Source organism: Brachyhypopomus gauderio, unplaced genomic scaffold, assembly GCF_052324685.1.
Source record: "Brachyhypopomus gauderio isolate BG-103 unplaced genomic scaffold, BGAUD_0.2 sc57, whole genome shotgun sequence".
Lineage (NCBI taxonomy): Eukaryota > Metazoa > Chordata > Actinopteri > Gymnotiformes > Hypopomidae > Brachyhypopomus > Brachyhypopomus gauderio.
In genome coordinates, this window is record NW_027506880.1 from 1,383,449 (window position 1) to 1,403,973 (window position 20,525).

General features: G+C 44.2%; 2 protein-coding genes across 2 annotated transcripts; both read left to right on the forward strand.

Annotated features, from left to right (window-relative positions):
• The first annotated feature begins 448 nt into the window (after positions 1-448).
• prr12a (proline rich 12a) lies at positions 449-14,867 on the forward strand. The gene is made up of 15 exons (XM_076987966.1): positions 449-1,429; positions 3,390-3,547; positions 4,153-4,314; positions 4,675-9,191; positions 9,306-9,494; positions 9,595-10,276; positions 10,457-10,950; positions 11,353-11,469; positions 11,630-11,763; positions 11,852-12,276; positions 12,383-12,502; positions 12,615-12,712; positions 12,840-12,971; positions 13,148-13,243; positions 13,365-14,867. The coding sequence occupies exons 1-15, from the start codon at positions 1,347-1,349 to the stop codon at positions 13,497-13,499; spliced, it is 7,542 nt and encodes a 2,513-aa protein (XP_076844081.1). The 5' UTR covers positions 449-1,346; the 3' UTR covers positions 13,500-14,867.
• A 679-nt stretch (positions 14,868-15,546) lies between these two features.
• On the forward strand, positions 15,547-20,089 carry irf3 (interferon regulatory factor 3). Its single transcript, XM_076987845.1, has 11 exons — positions 15,547-15,686; positions 15,857-16,077; positions 16,188-16,365; positions 17,025-17,044; positions 17,219-17,267; positions 17,390-17,461; positions 18,081-18,344; positions 18,439-18,544; positions 18,770-19,044; positions 19,245-19,369; positions 19,627-20,089. Exons 2-11 carry the CDS (start codon positions 15,913-15,915, stop codon positions 19,738-19,740), a joined length of 1,368 nt encoding a protein of 455 aa, XP_076843960.1. The 5' UTR covers positions 15,547-15,686; positions 15,857-15,912; the 3' UTR covers positions 19,741-20,089.
• Positions 20,090-20,525: the final 436 nt, after the last annotated feature.

Below are 20,525 nucleotides of genomic sequence, written 5' to 3' on the forward strand. Positions count from 1 at the left end.
GTTTAAATGTAGTAAATGGTCTAACTGATTATTATTTTGTTGAGTTATTGTTTTATAAATGTATTGTTACATTTTCAGAAATGCAAAAAATACAATGACCTATTTATTACAAATATTTTTACAGCGATTCATATTTACGTTTCATGTTGTTAATGCACTTTCACTGAAACCTTGGGTAGGTAGTCTATATATTACACATGACTCGATCCATGAGAATTACCACTAAAAAGGTCCCTGACAATGTTAACAGATAAACAGTTGTCTAATGGTGATAATTTTATGATTTTTTTTCTTTCTCGCCTGCGTTCTAGTTTTCAGTCTAGACATGCAGTATTTTTGAACGTGCGAACGGTGCCTCCTCCTTGCCTGGGTTTTTTTAAACGATTTTGGGGTTTGAATACGACCGTGAACTGTGTTGTGGGAATAGCCCGTGCTGTAGTAGCGCCTGTGCAGGGCGAAAGGAGGCGCGAGGCGAGACGGACCAGACTACGCGCGAGCTCGAGTGTGAGAACGAGGGGAGGGAGACGGGGAGAGAAACAGCCGCCTTCAAAAATGGCGTCTTCGGGGGAAAATGACTAATATTATGAAAAAAGGAGGCCTCGGTCTTGACGTCTAATCGAAGTGCTGTGGATCTGAACGTTGCCTCGGCTCGCAGCGTTATCATCGCGTCGATAGATTCAGATCAACACTAAGGAAAAGAAAGAGAACACTGGGAATATAGCAACGCCGTCTTATTTTGATGCGTCGACAGAGCTAGCTCGGTGCTAGCTCAAAACAAAAATTTTGGGTGGGAAGGAATTTGCATTCCATAATTGCAAAGTCGTTACGCACAGACTCGCTCGCCACAGTATTCGGCGTTGTTTGCGAAATGTAGCAGCTGTTTGGCGGCTGTTACTGCTTCTTGGCGATACATTTTTTTTTTATTCCAGTAAAGTAGTAGCCTAAGTGGAGAAAGGGGAGGAGGGACAAGCGAAAGGACGTGTACGGTCATATGTGTCCATCAGTAATTTGTCGGTAACGGGGTCAAATTTAAACGTTGCTTTGGTGTATGGCCTCTGCCTCCAGTGAGCATGGCATTAATTAAATTGATTTTAAAGGAGAGAAACCTGAAAAAGAGGTGAGGTTTTTTGGAGGTGGTCGGTGAACACCCCCTGTATCACGCACTCTCTCCTCCCCTCCATTTCCCTCTCCCTCTCAATATGCTATTTTTCACTCTTATTGACTTTACTCGATGGTCATCTGGGAGAATGATAAGAAATTAACAGAAGGACAGTGATCTTGTTGTGCACAACACTTGCACCTGGATCGTTTTTGCTCGATCGTTCTCCGCCGCTTATAATTCGGAAATGGATAGAAATTACCCAGGAGCAGGGTTCGGGGATTTGGGCGCCGGAGCCGGATGGAGCTACGAGAGATCGGCCAAAGCAAGGTAAAGCATGCAGAGACTGCGCCTCCATTCCGAGAACAGTGAAATGTCCTCTTGTGGGGGGAAAAAGGAGTCAGTGATTGGTCTTCATGATGAACCCAGCGTCGTGCATTCCCGTCTGGCTCTGACGATGCGTTTGCGTAGGATGTCATAAGATGCGAATCCGTATGTTGAGTTTTTTGTTATTCAAATAAGCAAGGGGCTTTCGTGTTGGAAATGCAAGGAATGTGATTGACAGACTAATGTGTGGTTTAGAGAGGTCGACGGAGGGAGATGGGGAGGAGAGGGAAGGGAAAGGTGGGGGGCGGGGTAAGTCGCACCATTTATTACTGTGTTTCATAGTTATTTTGCATCCTTATTAAAAGGATACTGAACTGACCCGTTTACAGAAGGCGAAGAGCGTGAAGTAATATTATTAAAAAAGAAAAACAAACCCTTAAGAGAATCTCTGTCCTATTTGACGTTGTTAGCCTAAAAATAGCATAAGATGGAAAAAAACTGAAGTCAGTTTACCTGTAAGCTGCAATAAAGTCGTAAAAATATAAAATAAAATGCTTACGGATCAAACGGATGAGACCACTTAACATCTGAACTGGAGTATGCGCATTGTAGTGGGCATTGCCTTTGATTTTGGCACATTTAAGCCGTGCAACAATTGATAAGATCGTTGTCACGTTTGAAGTGGAGTGCGCAGGGCCTCCAACATCCAGCTGACGTCCGCCAACTCCATCATGGTCGCCACTGTCGCATATGGGCCTGCAACAAGGCGGCGGGAAGATCAGTAAAAAAGCCTTTGTTATTGCAGTCGAAAGTAAAAAACACACGACATTTAGAGAACGTGCCCTGAAGGTTTTTGTCCGGACCAGACACTTTGCTCTAGCTTTCTTTTTTCCCACCTCCGCGCCAAGCTTGGAGACAAAGCTAACCTGTTAGCCATCTGCTACCAACCCCCCCCGTTTGCTGTTATGTAGGTCTGGTTGTAAGGACGCCTAAGTTTGCAAAACAATTGCAAGACAATTTGAGCTTATTAAAAATAGCCCGGGCAAGTATGTAGGATGCACGGCATCTTTCTGGGGGATGTTCTGCGTATAAAATGTTAATTTGCTAGCCTAATTTAGCAGCTGCAGCTGGTTGCTGTTCATTCAGGTCATGTAGTTAGACGGACTGCCACGGTGCTAAAGGTTTTTTGGAACCATGGCTTTCCTTTTGTCTGCTTTTTTAACCACCTACTCGTCTTGCTTCATTATTCGTTGCCTTGTTACAAAGTGATAGTTTTAGTAGGCTACGACCTACGACAATAGTGGAAAGATACAAACACTACAGGTGAAACGGCGCGTAACTAATGTGACCAACTCTTCGTTTCAATGCTTTACTATTTGCAGGCCGAATGTCTGTTCTGCACAACCGATTGTTATATCAGCTATTGCAGCCATACTAACTATTGTGTAGTAAGTGTGTTGAGTCCTTGCACTGTGAATCATTGTTATTACACTTCATGTACGCGCCCCTTTAAATTAAGTCCTTGCATTTTCTAAAGCTTTTATCAAATCTTGCTTGGAGGTGTAGTTACAGCATAGTAATAAGTGCATTGGAAATGCACTGTGTGTTCAAAATGCAATGCTAATGTATATAGCAGTTACAGTGTGTTTAGCAAAATGTTAAAATACGCTGGTAAACCCATGGCATGTTTGGTCTGCATTATTCTGACAAGTTATGTTTGTTGAATTGTGTGAATACTATGATTAATTCAAAACGTCCAAAGAACATTAATCTGGGTTATGTGATATTGTTAGGATACTCACAGCATCCAATAAAAAATTGTGTTTTCATAGAGGGCTCATTTTTATTTTTCAGCAGTATCAGTATTGCAAAGGATATCATTGCAGTCATTATTGAGAAGATGTAATTGCATTACCAAAAATATGGTAGAATAAGTCAAATAGACGTTTCCCTTTTTTGTCAGTTTGGTGTATGGCAGCTCCAGATCATCACATCCAGAATCTGAACTCCTCCATCGGCAAGCCTATGCCACTCCCCACCCCCTACAGGGTTATGCAACAAATCACCACCCTGGCAGCTCTGGACAGGGCGGGGCTTGGGGTGCAGCTGGGAGGAGTCTGGGTGAGTGACATTTATGCTGCATGATTAGTTACCTGTCAAACATGGACATTTGGAGATATTAGAATGCTGACTCATAAAAATTTCAAATGAATTTACATTTAAAAAAATTATATTTGCATGAAATTGAAGGTGTTGCATGTTAGAAACAGCCCATGAGCCTGGAATTAAGTTGTATTAACCACATATTTAATTTTGTCCTGGTATGGTTGTTTCTAATTACAATTATTGATGGATTCCTCCAGTCCTGTACCATGGGTACAAAATAAAAATAAAGCCAAAATAAAATAATATTTTAGAGATGACCTAATAATGTAAATATCACCAGTCATTATTTTGAATATGGAATTATACACACATTCAGCTGAGGTGGATAAGAAGTGTAGTATATGAACCATATTTTATAGTGGTTTCATCACAGTTTCCAACGACTTAGCACATATCCAATTTAAGCAAAATAAATCATTATGCTGCATACGTCAAACCAAATAATTCTTAGTAATTTGCATCAAAGGTACATGAACATACAGAGTTTTTGCGAAGATCAATTTTCATGTTTTCCTGACATGAACTTTTGCATTTTGTTTATACATTGTATTCTGACTCAGGCTTGTCCGGGCTGTTTGATGCTGGATTACACCATGCGAGTCCTTCGGGCCCAGATCCCTCTGTTATGAACCTGATTTCTGCTCTGGAGTCCCGCGGACCACAGCCACCACCTTCTGCCTCCTCTCTTCTCTCCCAGTTCCGCACCCCATCTTGGCAGACAGGTGTGTTAACGTTTAGACTACCAGTTAAGAAGAAGAAACTGGATGGTTCAAAATACTCCGAATGCAGTTGTTTAAAATTGTTTAGGTGTAAATATGGTGGTCACTAAGTGTTTTAAAAGCAGTCATCTTGTGCATTGATGCCATAGCAACAGTTTGAAAGACACACATACACAATATAAATGCTAATTGGCTCTATAATTATTGTGAATTATTGTAAATGTCATGAACTGTTTATAGATTACTTATAGACCAAGAATATTTTCAAGTGGGATTCTAATGATTTTATGATTTCTTGTCTTGGCATTTATTTCTTACTCTGTTTTCATATCTTTGTCTTTTGTGTGTTTTATCACTCTTAAGCAATGCATACACCAGCCCCTGCAGAGCTTTTCATCTCCGGTGCCCTTCCTGGTTCTGGATCATTCCCATCATCCTCTGCCCTGTCGGCCTATCAGCACCCAGCTTCATTTTCTGGGCGCTCCTTTCCTGGGGTGACTCCCTCACTGTCTCTACAAGATACGCCTACCTTCAGTCCAACATCCAATGGCCTCCTGTCTCCCCATGATCCTTTGCTGCACATCAAGACACCCTCCCAATCAAGTCTTGGCTTTGATCGCCTGCTGTCATCTCAGGGTGCTGCAGCTTATCGTGGTAGCCATGACCCTAGTGGAGGCGCCGGCGTCGCGTCGGCTCAAGCCTCCTCGGCAGCAGCATCTTCAGCCCGTCATTTGCAGTCTCACCAGTTTAACTTGCTGTCCTCGCAGCTTCAGGACCAGTCTTCACAGTTATATAGTGCGTCTGTATTCTCCTCGGCCCCAGCCCCACCTCAGCCAGCCTCCCAGGAGCGGACTGTGCCACGACAGGACAGTGTCATCAAGCACTATCAGCGTCCATCGCCAGCGCAAGCTCCCACCTCCACGCCTCACCCCCTCCAGCACTACCTCAGCTGTGGAGTGTCTGGGTATCAGCAGGCCCCTCATCCTCGTCATGCTGGCCTATCCTGCAGTCCATTAGGAGAGCATAGCCCTTCCTCTGACCACAAACCTTCCCCAAGGACAGAGCAGTACCGAACCACCGTCCAACCCTCTTATGGGTCTTCCTCATCTTCATCCTCTGGTGGGCCAGGAAAGGGGTCAAAAAGCAACTCCAGTAGTGGCTACTCTTCCTCTGGCTCTGGTTCCTCATCCAGAACCCCTCATACACCACCTTCTGCATCTTCAGCCTCATCATCTTCATCATCGTCCTCATCATCATCCTCGGCATCCGCCAGTGCCCGCCAGTCTAATGCCATTCCAACATCTAGCTCTGCCTCAGCGTCCTCACGGCAGCAACCACCAACCCAGTCTGTGCCTCCTCCCCCACAAACCCACCCCCAGCCCCCTCCTAGCACTTCTAACTCCTCTCAGCAGGCCCTTTCCAAAGCCTGTCTCTCAGGCTATGGCTCACCAGTGGCTCCAGTTAAGTCATCTAGCAGTCTGACAGGCCAGACTCCTCCTCAGCAGCAGCCCCAGTCCTTCTCTCCAAGCCAGCCCCCTCCATCACACTTATCTCAATCATATGGGGGATTCAGTTCCCCACAGACACATGACCTACCTTCAGCAAGGACCTCTGGGGTTACAAAAGGCTATGGAAATCTGGGGAGCCAGTCATTTTCAGCAGAATCGGTGTACGGAACTGATTCTGGTTATGGGTCACTGCCGCCATCACTAGGGGGAGCTGGAAGCCCCTCAATGAGCTATGCTGCCTCAGGACACTCTCCTGCACTCTTGCGTTCAGGGACAAATGGGGGGACAGCTGGTGGGAACAGCAACGGAGGTAATAGCGGTACAGCAGGTGGAAGTGGTGTGGCTGGAGGAGGAACAGGTGGTTCTTACCACATTCCAGATTCCAGCCCATCTCCATCTGGCAACTCTGGTATCGTTCGCCCAGGTCTCCACTCACCTGCTCCTTCTCGGCCTGCTCAGTCACCGGTTGGAACAGGATCCAACAAGTACCTATCCTCTGTCCTCTCCCCTTCGTTTTTGCCCTCTCCACAGGGGTACCAAGATACCCGAGGACCTCGGTCACAATCCTACCACCCCTCTGCCCCTCCCAAAACGAAGTCTGATACCAGCCTTCTTGGTGTAACTGATTCTCGACCACAACAAGATGATGACGATGATGATGATTTCCTCATCCAGCATCTGCTTCAGGCTCAAAGTCCTGGCCCTCAAACATCTCATCATCATGCCCCTCAAAGCCATCATTCCTCACAACCTACCCAGCAGCCTCCAGGCCTTCCACCTCAGGATGGTAATAAGGGGCTTCCATACGAGATGAGCAAGAGTTCAGAGGAACGATACCATCTTCAGAGTGTTATTCGAACTCATAGTGCCACATCGAATGCTGCTGTGTCTGGAGCAGGGAGTGGAGCAGGCCTAGATAGTCAATTGGAGATGTCCTTAAAGAAACAGCAACATCAACAACATCAACAACAGCAACAGCAGCAGCAGCAGCAACAACAACAACAACAACATCAACAACAACAACACCAGCAGCATCAACAACAGCAGCATAAACAGCAACAGCAGAAGAGCAGCAGAGCAGTCACAGATGGAGGAGGACGGGGGAACTCGGATCAAACGCATTCTCATCCCCATCATCACCATGACTCAATGGGGTCAGTGGTCCATTATGGGCGTGGTGACCCTTATTCGCAGCACTCCATCCCTCTGCATCCCTCTTCTCACCATCAGCACACTCCACTCACACCTACGCATTCTCATCTGCACCCTCACCCCCATATGGATCTGCAAAAGAAGCCTCAAGATTCTGCAGATATGGCTTACATTCGCAAGACACCTGATCTACAGCAGCACCGCCACCAACACCAACAGGCACATCCTCAACAGCAGACCACACATCACCAGTCTCATCAGCAACAGCGTCAGTCTCAGTCCCAAGCGCTAATGGATTCTCCAACAGATCAATCCCGCCAGGCACCTCACCTGCTGCAGTCCGTGCTCTCTCACACCACCAGAAGCAAAATGGATCCTCAGCAGACTTTGATGGAAGCAGCTGGTGGAGTCACTGCAGCAGATACCCATCCTCAGCCCCAAGCGTCTCAGCTACAGCTTCAGCTCCAGACCCAAGCACTGGAAGCAGCTAGTCACTATGGTCGCAGTTCCCAGCAGCAAGACCAGAACCATCCAAAGTCTACCACAGTTTCCTCTCTAGATATGCTGGAGCGCTCTCTTTCTCGAACTTCAAGTCAAGAGGGAGGAATGGTGGATGACCGATCAGGAAATGATGGAGGAAGAGGAAATTCTGGTGGAACTGCAGCAAGTGTTGAGAGACACAGATCTCAGGATCAACAGAGGCTTTCATCTCACCATCCTACACAGCATCATCCTTCTGAGTTACATTCTTATCTTTCTGAACCAGATTTGGGATTATCTACCCCGTCCCATGGCCATCACCTTTCCCACCACCATCATCAGCCACAACAACCCTCTCAAGCTCCTCAACACCCTAACTCCCACCATCAACATGGCCACCCTCAGCATCCGTCTCAACAAAGCCATCACCACCTTACTTCTCAGTCAGCTTCTGCAACTACACAGCAACAAGAACAGCCTCACCCCTCTCATTCTTCACAGCTTCCTCCAACTCCACTTGACCAACAGCATCAGGCAGACCATCACTTTGACACTAGGAGCTCAGCGGTGAAGTCAAACCAGAATCAGAATCAGTCCCAGGAGAGCCAGAGGTTTGTTCCTTTAACATCCATTTGTTTCCCAGACTCTTTGCTTCCAGATGAAGATCGTTCCTTCTTTCCTGGCATGGAAGACATGTTCTGTCCAGAGGATTACAAGTCAAGCTGCCCTGGAGGTGCTGGGCAGGGTCAAGATGGTGTTGCCCAAGCCCAAGCTGGACAAGAAAGCATCGAGGGTATGAAATCAACAGGAGATGGTGGGGGAGATGACACAGGTGCAAGCTATGACATGATGGGCCAACATGGTGATCAAGATTATGGGCAGTATTGCCATGATCTTTCAGAGCCTGACAATGGAACCATGCACCTGGATCTAGACTCCTTGAAAACCCATGAACTCCCATCTACTGTCAATACGGAGCAGCTTGGATTGATCCAGTCTCAGCCACCCAGCATTGGAATGGGGAGTGGTGGGAATGTTGGGGAAGGATCTGGTGCCAAACTTGGAAGTTCTGCAGGTCCTGGTGCTGGTTCAGGTGGTCTCACCTCACCAATATTCTGTTCATCTCGTCCCAAAAAGCTCCTGAAGTCCAGCTCCTTCCACTTATTGAAGGAGAGACCTGATCCTAATTCCCTTCCCAAAAAGAGCTATGCACAGGAGTATGAATTTGAGGATGATGAGGACAAAGCTGATGTTCCCGCTGATATTCGACTGAATAGCCGAAGACTTCCTGACCTGATTCCAGATCTCGTATCCAGCTGTCGGAAATCTGCCGCAGTGGGAGGTGGAACTATGAGCCCTTTAATGGGTGACCTGGATTTTGGATACCCATCTATTGGCCCTCCTCCACAATTACTGCCCCATGATGGACCCAAAAAGAGAGGCAGAAAACCCACAAAGCCCAAAAGGGAAGGACCCCCGAGGCCTCGTGGCCGCCCACGCATACGCCCTTTGCCTGAGGCCCACCACTCCAGGGGCATGATGGGAGAGTGTGGAACTGGATATATTCCTGAGAGAGGTAGAGGGAGAGGAAGGGGTAGAGGCCGAGGCAGGAGAGATGAATCTATGATGGACATGGAGGTAGTTAACAAGGAACAGAGTCAACTGTATCAACAACACATGCAGCAACAGCAAATGCATCACCAGCCACAACAGCACCAAGAGCCAATCAAACCTATTAAGGTGGGTTGGGGAGAGTCAGTTCGTACTGTTTTAAATATTTTTGTGATTTTTATTTTATGACAAGACACCTGCATCTTGAGATTAAGCCTACTGTTTCATCTTGTCTCTTTCTAGATAAAGCTCCCTGTTGGTACCATGTCATCATCTGATGCCATTTTGCGGACCGATTCGTTGTCTGGTACTGACCCAGCCCTCTCAGATGGTTCTGTAGGCTCTGCTCCTTCTTTGGGTTTGAGCCCAGGAACACCTGGAGTGCCTGATATAAACAGACCACAAGATAAGAACAAGTCTAAAACTCAAGAGGTGAGAGAAGCTTATTCTTTTTTACCCATTATCTATAATTATCCAGTTTTGTCTATATTACATTCTTGTTTCCCAAACGTAACATTTTATTCCTGTTCAGATGGAAGATAAAGAGTCTGAGAAGACTGGTTTTGTGGCTTCATTTTTGGATTTTCTGAAGTCTGGTAAAAGACCAGGGAGCACCTCTGGGAATGGCGATTCGTCTCCAGGGAAAAGTGGAGGCATCCGTCCTATATCTCCTTTACCACCACCTCCACCAGCTACTGCAGCCCCATCTGGTTATGGGGATAGTGAAGGTGATGGAGGTCTGTCTTTGGGTGGATGCCCAAGCCCTTGCAAGCGTTTGGATGAAGAACTGAAGAGGAACTTGGAGACACTTCCATCATTTTCATCAGATGAAGAGGATTCAGTAGGGAAAAACCAGGACCTGCAAAAGAGCATCTCATCTGCTATTTCTGCTCTATATGACACTCCACAGCTCAGCACCTCCACAATGCAGCCTCCCTCACTTCCTCCACCTCCTCCTCCACCGCCTCCTGCACCACTGACACCACCACACCAACCACCTGCCCTTAGTCCGCAAACCCCAACACACATTCACACACATCCTTCTTCACATATACATACACAGTCCCTCGAGCCTGCCATATTATCAAGAGAAGGGGAAGATGAAGACATTGCAGAGGAGAAAATGAGAGATGTGGATGAAGAGGAAGAGCAAGATAAAGAAGTGGAAGACAAAGTCCCAGAAATGGAGCTGCTGAGTGTTCCAAAAGTAGGAGGTAAGAGTTGAGGACAGAAGGAGGTCATGTTGAAATAGGTGTGCAATCAGTGCATCTAAGTTTCCTTTTATATCTGTAAACACTTACATGGTCTTATAATTAGGGCAACAGAGAACAAAATGTTAAATGTTTAATTCATATGGTACATGTTTTAAACTTGGTATACATTTTTTGTTGCAGAATCACCTAAAGAAGCTCCTGAAGTTGCAGCACCTCCTCCCCTTCCACCTCTCTTTCCATCATCCCCTGCTTCTTCATCCTCTCCATCTCCACCTCCTCTTCCTCCCCTCTCTCTGCCATCACCCCTTCCCCCACTGGAGGACAACCCATCTCCACAGCAGAAACATTCACTGCAGCAGTCTCCACTTCCACCTAGCCCTCTTGCTCCATCTTTACCTGTCCTTTCCCCTCTTGCTCCACCTCCTGTAGCCTCTCCTCCATCCTCCACTCCTCCACCGCCTAGTCCTCCTCCACCTCAGCCACTTGTTCCAGCTCCGTCCTCTCCAGAAGAGCCCCCAATACCTCAAATCCTACCATTACACCTGGCTCAGAAACAGAGTGGTGCTGCAATCGCAGGAGAGACTGATGAGGATGAGAGTGAGAGTGGAGGGGAGGGCATCTTCAGGGAGAGGGATGAGTTTGTGGTACGCATAGAAGACATTAGGACGCTGAAGGTGCATATCCCTGCCTTCATATTTGATTACATTTTGTTTAAAATTAATGTTTAAGGTAAAGGAATTAAGTACTGTTGTATTTGAATGTTAGTGGTGATCTAACATTGATCAGGACCTGATTCAACAATCTTTTCAGTGTATGTTTTTTGATAAAGAACATGATTTCACAGAGAATTAATAAAAACTTTTATTTTAAAAATGTTTTTAAATAAAACTATTTTTTTTCTATTTTTAGTTTTCAAACTTTGATCAAAAGCATTTATTATTATTATTATTATTGGTCAAATCATTCTTGTCCACTTAAAATCTTTAGTAGCACTAGCACTGTGTATGTGTGTAAATACTTACCTCATGCTGGTCCATGTGGAATAATTCGGTTATCAACCCTCTTGCTATCTACAGCTGGCCTTGCAGACAGGCCGGGAGCCTCCTCCCATCTGGCGTGTACAGAAGGCCCTTCTGCAGAAGTTCGCACCAGAAATCAAAGATGGACAGAGGCAGTTCTGTGCCACTAGCAATGTGAGTGCTAGAACCTGCTACTTCTCAAGCCCAAACGTGCAACCTTACTGGAATCATGACCTCCACATTAGCCTGAGTTTGATGCGTTATTGTCAGTTGATCTGGTTCTGTTTGCAGAGCATATCAATTTACTTGTACTGTTTTGCTCTTCCCTTCCCAGTATCTTGGTTATTTTGGTGACGCTAAGAAACGGTACCAGCGGCTATACGTGAAGTTCCTGGAGAACGTGAACAAGAAGGACTATGTCAGGGTTTGCTCCCGCAAACCTTGGCACAGGCCCTCTATAGCACTCAGGTACCTCTTCACTTACGGTCTCATTCCAAACTGCTGTAACTGGTTCTGGGTCATGGTTAATGGGTATTTGTCTCTTGCAATCATTCAGACGCCAGTCTCAGTCGGTCTCAAAGATGGCTCCTCCCACTAACAATCAGACTCCACATCGCATTCTGAGAGACGAGAAAGCAAAGGAGCAGCGAGAAACCAGAGAGAAGAACAACATCAGAGTGAGAGAACAGCAAGAGAAGGACCGGCTGGCCAGAACGAAGGAGAGAGAAGAAAAGAAAGAGAGGGAGAAGGACAAGAAGGCACTGGGTTCTCAAGCTCTCCAGAAGGCTGAGAAACGATCGGTGCTGGCAGAGCGAGGGAAGGCAAAGGAGGAGAAACGGGTGGGGGGAGCTGAGCGGAGGATGGAGCGAACACCGAAGACAGTGAAGGCAAAGGCAGAGCCTCCACCCAAAAAGAGGAGGATGTGGCTAAAGGAAGTGCCGTCATCGTCGGAGTCTGATTCTTCAGCCAGTGAGGATGAAAGTGAGTTGTGTGTGTGTGTGTGTGTGTGTGTGTGTGTGTGTGTGTGTGTGTGTGTGTGTGTGTGTGTGGAGCAATCTGTATAACCATTTGCTTTTATTTCTTGCAGTCTCTGTCAAAGCAGGCCTAAACACTCGTGCTATGCGGGAGATGTACCGAAGCTATGTGGAGATGCTTGTCAGTACAGCTCTGGACCCAGACATGATCCAGGCCCTGGAGGACACTGAGGGTAGGAGGAAACAATCACAAAGCACAAATGGCTCTGTACACTTATTTATTCTGACAATGAGGATAAGTTGTTTTATAATGTGACATTTTCATCTACTGACTCCATCTTTCAGATGAGTTGTACCTCCCTCCAATGCGTAAAATTGACAGCATTCTCAGTGAGCAGAAGAGAAGGCTATTAAAATGCATCAACATAAACTCCCAACACCAGGTACCACATTTTTCTTTCTCAGCAACAACTTGCCGTTTCTGTAGCATAAATGTTTTTTTATTTGTTTTCCAAAGATGCATCCTTCATTACTCTGTCCCCTCTCATTTCATTCGGTCCTTCTCTGCAGGAAGCCCTCCATACCTTCCCCCAGATAACTGCAGACCCATTGGACTCTGGTGCGGTGAGGGTGAGGCTCGGCGGAGAGTGCTACAACCGGAAAACCCTGAACCGTGTCAAAAAGAGCAACCCCAAACCACAGGTAGCCTTTCACACAAGCGCACCTGAACTTATTTCAACAAAATGGCAATATTAGGACAAAATATGCATGCATCATGGATAAAAGCATTACACTGTATTCAAGGGGTACAGATACAGATTCATTGAAGGGTTCTGTAATATGTAGAGGTAATATTCTAACTTACCTTTCTTCATTAGGACCTCAAGCTGTCAACAGAAACGTGTCGAATCTACAGTCTTTATCATTCTCTGCATCATTACAAATATCACACCTTCTTAATCTGCAAGAAAGAAGTGAGTATTCTTATAGTGCTCCTTCTCAGAGTAAATGTGCAGCTGGGAAATTGAAAAACTAGGGAACAATGTCAGATGATTCATTATAAATTGTCCCTTTCTTCTCACTCTGCTCTTTCAGACGAACACTATAGAACAGGCCTCGGAAGACCCTGGGCAAGAAGAGGTTGTTCAGCAGTGCATGGCCAATCAGAGTTGGCTGGATACGCTCTTCAACTCCTTCTTAGAGTTGATGACCCTCAGTGCCAAAGCCTGAATAAGTGAAAGCGGAAGAGAGAGAGGGGAGAACGGTACAGGAAACAAAGGACTAACTCCAGGGAAGCGAGGAGGCCTCTCCTGGGAAAGAGAACATGGATTTGTTTTCGCATAGCTCCTGTCCTCGCCAATTGTTTTACCGAAGCGCTTTTTAAGATGGTCGTAATACAGTGACAAGACGAGTGGGACAGGGCTTGATGAGAGATTGGGGCAAGGATGCCACCTCTCAGCAGGTTGCCTTGGGCAAGTAAATTAATCAACTCTTCTTTACTTAAGTCAATGAGATCATAGTTTTTTCGGGATTCCTTCTGAAGAATCAAGCTGATTTAAAGAGGAAAAGGAGAACGAGTTCACATGTGGATGGGTTTTTTTTTTTTTTTTTTTGGTGATTTTCTATTGTTTTTTTGTTGGGGAGGGGGGGTGGCATATGAGTCAATCTTCCCTCTGGTGTTGAGCGATAAATTTGTTTGATGGAAGAAGACAAACTGAATCACGTAATTCAGACGGAAGGAGAATACTGCACGACGTTTGCGCTTTCACTTGGCCGCTTTGTTGCGTTTTGCATAACTGACAACTAATTTGTTTGAAGACGTTGAAGACATTGCCAGGAGGAAGCCTGTTACTGGTTGAATTTTACACAGATTATTTTTTAAGACTACAAACTGTTCTATTCTGCTTTTTTTGAGTGGTGGTTGTGTTTTATAATGAGTGAAGAATGCAGTGTGGAAAGGAAGAGGCTCAAGGGTGTAATGGTGTAACAGTTCAGGCTACATGAGTAAAATGAGTGATCTAGAGTAATACACACATTTTTATTATTTATATAAAGACGTTTCTAACAGGATCTCGTACATACAGTACAAAGCAGTAATTCTCCATTATCTGTTTCAAAATGTTATGTTCTGATACCACGAGTAAAATCGTGTTGTCACGCGAGTCTTCCTTTAGGCTCGTGGAGGGTTAGCGAGGTAAGGAAGTGCGTGGCATCGGTTTAGTCTATAAAAGAGAAAAAGATGGAAATAAAATATACTTCAAACCTACGCAAAACTGTATTATTTCAGTGCATTCTTCAGAAGATGGACATGAAAATAAGAGCTAACTATAGCATTCAGTTCCCACTAGGGAAAGATTATGTATTAGTAATATTTAAAGAGGATTTTTTTGTTTGTTTTGTTTTTAACTGTTTGTCCTCTGTCTGTATTATGAGTATTATTTTGGAACAATCTAATACTGTGCTTCTTTGAAAAACAAAGCCTTTGTGTAAATATTGTACAGCTATTCACACAAAACTCAGTTCTCCTGTACATGGACTATTCCTGTATTTGAAAAACAAATAAAACCGAGGAGCATATAATGTCTCATAAGAATCAGATGGGTTGTTTTTCCTCGTGAAATTCTGTTCTTCTTTGAGATTCTTTGTGTGGAGTAGGCTTAGCCAAAGGCAGGTACACTGAGAAATAGCAGAACATTTCAGAATGCAACTACCTGAGATTACAGACTGACCTGATATGTCTGAATGAAAAAAATATGCAATAACTTTTCCAGGTCACTCGAGCGCTCCCTGAAAAGTCTCGTACAAGTGACTTTCTCATCCATGGTTAACACTGCAGTATCTCCGATTGCTTTGTGTCATTCAACTTCTATTCGCTGTAGCCATTTCTAATCAGTACAAATGTCCTACTGGCCATGTTTTTGCCTCCATGCACCCTTTAGTGGAAAACTGAACAACGTTCCAATCCTTTGCTTGTTGGAAGCGACTGCTGCTCGGGATTTCCAGCTACTTCTCAGGTGGAGCTCGACCACAATCAAGAAGCTTTTTGTTGTTGTTGTTTTGTGTGTGTATGTCTGTGTGTGGGGGGGACGCAAATATTGCATGTTTTTAAAAATATATATCTTAGCCCGTTTTATAGGTAAGAAAATATTTTAAGTGGAGACTAAAATGTAGGGTATTTTCGAATATGTGCCCTGGAGCGCCACCCACTGGACACTCCACTCAGCATGGCCAAAAGCAGCTTGGGAAGCGTCACAAAATGTGACGTCGAAATGCGAAAACGAAACCGCTCAGGAAGTTTCCCGAGAAGAGGTCATAACCATAGCCTTACAAACAACTGAACTCTTAGTCTTAGACAGTATGTGATGCACATTCACAGCGTTTAAGTAACTTATTGACCGTAATTGGAGACGCTTAGAGGTACGTTTGTTTAAAATATAGATAGTATTTTTGTAATCATATGTTCAGGTTTTTGTTGTTCGTCCTGTTAGTTGAATAACACACCATATGAGCTACTACTTATTCATACTTTTTTGTTTATTTGTTTGTGTAAATGTCAAAATGTCACACTTTATTTCTATTTTCTACAGGTAACACTGGTGTTTCTGTGATTACCAAGCGTCTGTAGTCTTTACAAGCTTCGTCAATGGCCAAGTCAAAACCCCTCTTCATTCCCTGGTTGCGTCAGCAAATTGACAGTGGACAGTACCCTGGCGTTCACTGGGTCAACCAGGAAAAAACCCTGTTCTGTATTCCCTGGAAACATGCCTTGAGACAGGATTCAAACAGCGAGGATGTACAAATATTCAAGGTAAAAAAAGCAACGTAGGAATCGGCTGTGGTTATATGAATACCGGCTGCTGATGCCTTGTTTCTCTTATTTCCACGTCAAGCCCTCTCCTTTGGTCCTTTCATACTTAGGCATGGGCGCATACAAATAATAGCACCAACAGGATTCAAAGTGACCCTACAGTATGGAAGAGAAACTTCCGGAGCACGCTCAGAGTTAAGGGCTTCACGCTAGAGGTAGACAGCAAGAATGATTCCGCTAATCCCCATAAAGTGTTTAGATGGCCAGAAGCGTCTCACATATCTGGAGGTAGGCAACGAGATGAGGGGGACATGTATGATATTTGTGCGATTTTGTTAACTTGATTAATTCCGTTTTGATCAGTAAATTGCCTTTAGGTTTGATGTCTTTCCCTGCTTTAGGCATGGCACTGGTACTAAATCACTGACAAATGCGGTCAACAGTGTCATTTATTTAAAGGAGGTATTTGATATAACATCATTATGCCCTGGTCTGTAATGCTGAGTGCTTTACTGTGGTTTGAATTTATGTATCTTCTGTATCTAAATTTGTACCTCTTTAATACCAGTGGGTAACGTGTCATGAGGTGTCTAGAGACATTGGTATTAGCATCTGTTCAGTAGACATGCCAATCAGTTCAGGTCATGGTAATCGGTTCTGTTCAGGCGAAGGGCATGTCAGCACAAATGCACCATCTTGTTCAATATACTGATGTATGTTCCCTCTACAGTGTTCATTACAAAATCTGCAGTGCTGCAGTGTGAACCAGTTAAATATTGTTTGCAAATTCTGCTAACAGCATCTCTGCCATTGGTTTCATGCCGTTAAACCAAATGCATTGCTAGAGGTCTTATAGAAAGTATATATGAATATTATATTTGAAAATATATGAATATCAATTCAAAGTATTTTCTTCTCTGCCTTTTCTACCGGTTGGCCTCCTGAAGAGGGTGAGGAAAGCTGTGATGTAAGTTTTCCTATATGTGTACAGATTTATTCAGATTTATCTGCTTTTTCATGTCTTTTCATATTTCACCAACTTCCAAATGAAAGAACTGCAAAAAATCTTTAATATGTAGACACCACATTGCTTTTCGTTGGATGTGATGATATTATCTTCTACTCCTTGTACGTTTCACAGAGGCCCTGTGATGGCCTGGACTTGGCAAATGAACCTGAGATGTTTCCAGGTGAGGACCACCTGTTGTCTCGGTAACCCGGCAGCTGAGTTGTGGGTTTGTGTTGCGTTTGTAGCACTGATTCTCTGGTGTACCTCACCGTCCTACCACCATGGCCTGATTTTCTTCTTCAGATGGCAGTATACCCCCTGATTTCCTAGAGAAGTGTCTTTTGCGTCTGGATATTGGCACTGGCAGAAATCAAGGTACAAAAAACAGAACTGGCCAATTAACAAATTAATTTGTATTCAACTTTAATGAGTAGGAAATACATTTGGTCAATGGAACAGGACACCTGAACACAACAAAGAGTAAAATTCCCAACACATGACCAAAAGTCCTGAATTATCCTGTTATGTACAAGACAAGTAATGATGTTAAAAAATTATTAATTATTATGTTTAATTGGGTTTTGTGGTAGGTAATCATTTGTTATTATGGTCTTTTTGTAATAATTTGTAATATTTTTATTTTGTAATAATTTGCAGTAGTACATATGATGTATGATTTCAAGCTGATGCCATTGACACAGGTTTTAAATTTTCTGTCCTAATTTGGGCAGCAGACATATACAGACAGGTTTTACCTTTACTCCTGTTGGAATGATTTAATGGATTGTGAGTGTTACATGCATAGATGGGTCTTATGCTCAGGTCTTAGTTCAGTCCTTCAAACTGTTTAAGCCCTGAATATCCTACACAGATTGTCTTTAAGGATTGTAACCATGACGTTAAGAAAAAACAAGTGTGCACTCTTGTGTCACCAAACAGGCTACCAGTTTTAGTCTGTACCACCGAAGAATCTCAAGTCTTTCTTTTTACATAGACCTTCAAGATCCTGGGATGGATCAGATGCTGTTCCTGGAGCAGCCAGTAGGGGGAGCACAGTACACAGCAGTGGCGATATCTGATGTTGTAGGAATTTTGGACCCCAATCAAGAATCGTTTTCAGTTAATGAAACTGGGAGTTTGCTTCAGATATCCCCTGCTGAAGGTACACTGGCAGCAATTCAGTTTTCTCCATTAGAGGGCGCAGTTGGGGGTGAACAGAACTACCCAGAGGAAGCTGTTCCCACACCCAATGACTCAGGTATGATTTCACAGATCCTGATTAACATAACATGTTACATAACACAGTGCTGCACATGCAAAGTACGCAAGTTCTTCTGCTTTTCCATATTTAGGTTCCAACCAGTTTTCAACACATTTCAAGGTGATGGTTTATTACAAAGGAGACAAGGTGTTTGAGCAGGTGGTGGAGAATGAGGCAGGTTTCAGGCTATTGTCCAGGTAAGAGAGTTCAGTTTTTTACTTTGCTAATAGTGTGTGATGCAGTAGTTCTCACTAGAATGTTTGAATGGTTCCTCATTCTTATTGTTCTTTATTGGTCCATTTTATCTGTGTAATTTGTTCTTTCATTGTTGTCTTACAGTCTATTTTAATCCCTCTGTGAAGCTCTTCTTAAAAATGTTTTCTACAAATATGTTAATTTTTTTTACACCGTTATTGTTGTAGGAATAGCAGCTTCCGAATGTCGGACTCCCTCACAGTTGTGGAACTACCCATGCCTGACTCCATCTTGGACCAGACCCAGGCCAAACTCACCAGGGATATCCTGGATAATCTTGGCGGTGTGGAGGTCAAGAGGTCAGGTGGCGTACTGCTAGGTCATCGCTGGGGAGATAGCAGGGTGTACTGGGGCCTGTGCAAACATGAACATGGGCAGAGGACGAGAGCTCTCTCCAAAAACCAGCCAGAGCCCATTTACTTCCTCAGAGACTTCTGCACAGGTGGGTAAAGGTTTTGGTGTTGGTCTTCTTCATTAATAAGAAAGGAAATGTTGTTGGGCCCTAGGGTTACAGACCCACATGTGGTCATGATTTGCTGAAATTTGAACAGTAGAGGCTGTTTGGAACACAATCTGAAAAATAACAGATAAATCTGAGTTGTTGTAAGTTGTGGTTACTGTGAGATTGTCCTGTTCCACCAGGTTTAAAAGAGTTTATGGACAACAATGGCGGACCATCACCTTCCTATTCTCTCTTTTTCTTTTTGGGGGAAAAGTGGCCTGACCCCAGAAACAGAACCTGGGACAAGAAACTTATTATGGTAGAGGTAAGACTGCTCCCATAATCACTTCATCTCTCTCTCTCTCTCTCTCTCTCTCTCTCTCTCTCTCTCTCTCTCTCTCTCTCTCTCTCTCTATTTCTCCCTCCTTCCCTCTCTCTCCCACTCTCTCTCCCACTCTCTCTCCCACTCTCTCTCCATCTCCCTCCCTCTCTTTTTCTTCCTCTCTCCTACTCTCTGTCTGTCTATCTGCACAGTTCTTTTTACAAGCTTTTTACTTCCTTTTCCTTGTTTTCATGTTCCAGGTGGTTCTTACCTCCCTGGAGATCCTGAAACTGATGGCTGTGGAAAACGGCGCCTCGTCCCTCAGATCCGTTGAGCTGCAGCTGTCACTCGAGCAGATGATGGAGATCTGCTAGCAGCCCAAACCACTAATGAGTCAGCTCCAGCCCCAGATACACTGGGGTTATGCACTTTGCAGAACTCTTTAATCAGAAACTGGCATGTGAGTCCTTGTGAGTTTACTTTTTTGTTATAGTTTATTTGTAGTCTTTTGAAAATGACATTTCAGATTGTGTGGATGGGGTTATGTGTACTTGTTTGTATATGAAATACCTTAAATAGAGATACAGTATTATCTCACTGTTCTCTCTTTATTTACAGTTTAAATAGTACTGTAATATAGCTAAAATGGGAGAGTTCCTGTTTCTGGTATGAACGTGAATCATCACATCGAATAAAAAAGCTGTATCTCAGGTGTCCTGGCAACTGTGTCCTCCCAAGTCACTCCCTCTATGTCCCACTCACTGTTCACCCATGCACAGAACAAATGGCTTGTGTGTCATTGTCTGCCTTGCCGTCAGGAGTGACTGATACCTCGACAACTCACAGAACAGGCTGGTTGGCAGGCCTGTGTGTCACAGACAGCATCACGACAAGACTGTCTGGGGCGTGGCAGAAAGAGGTCTCACTATGTGTCTGAAAGCGAGAGATGGCAAGACAGAGCAAAATATAAAAAGATATAGCAATTTTTCAAACTGCATTTACAAATCTTTTTCAGTAATTTTTTTTTTACATTTTCTATTTTCTACATATACAGAGAGACATAATTGGAACCTCAGTGCTGAGGTATCCCATAATGAGTAATGGTAGTGTCACGAGATCTAGATATCCACTATTTAGTTTGCTATATCATAGTGTAACG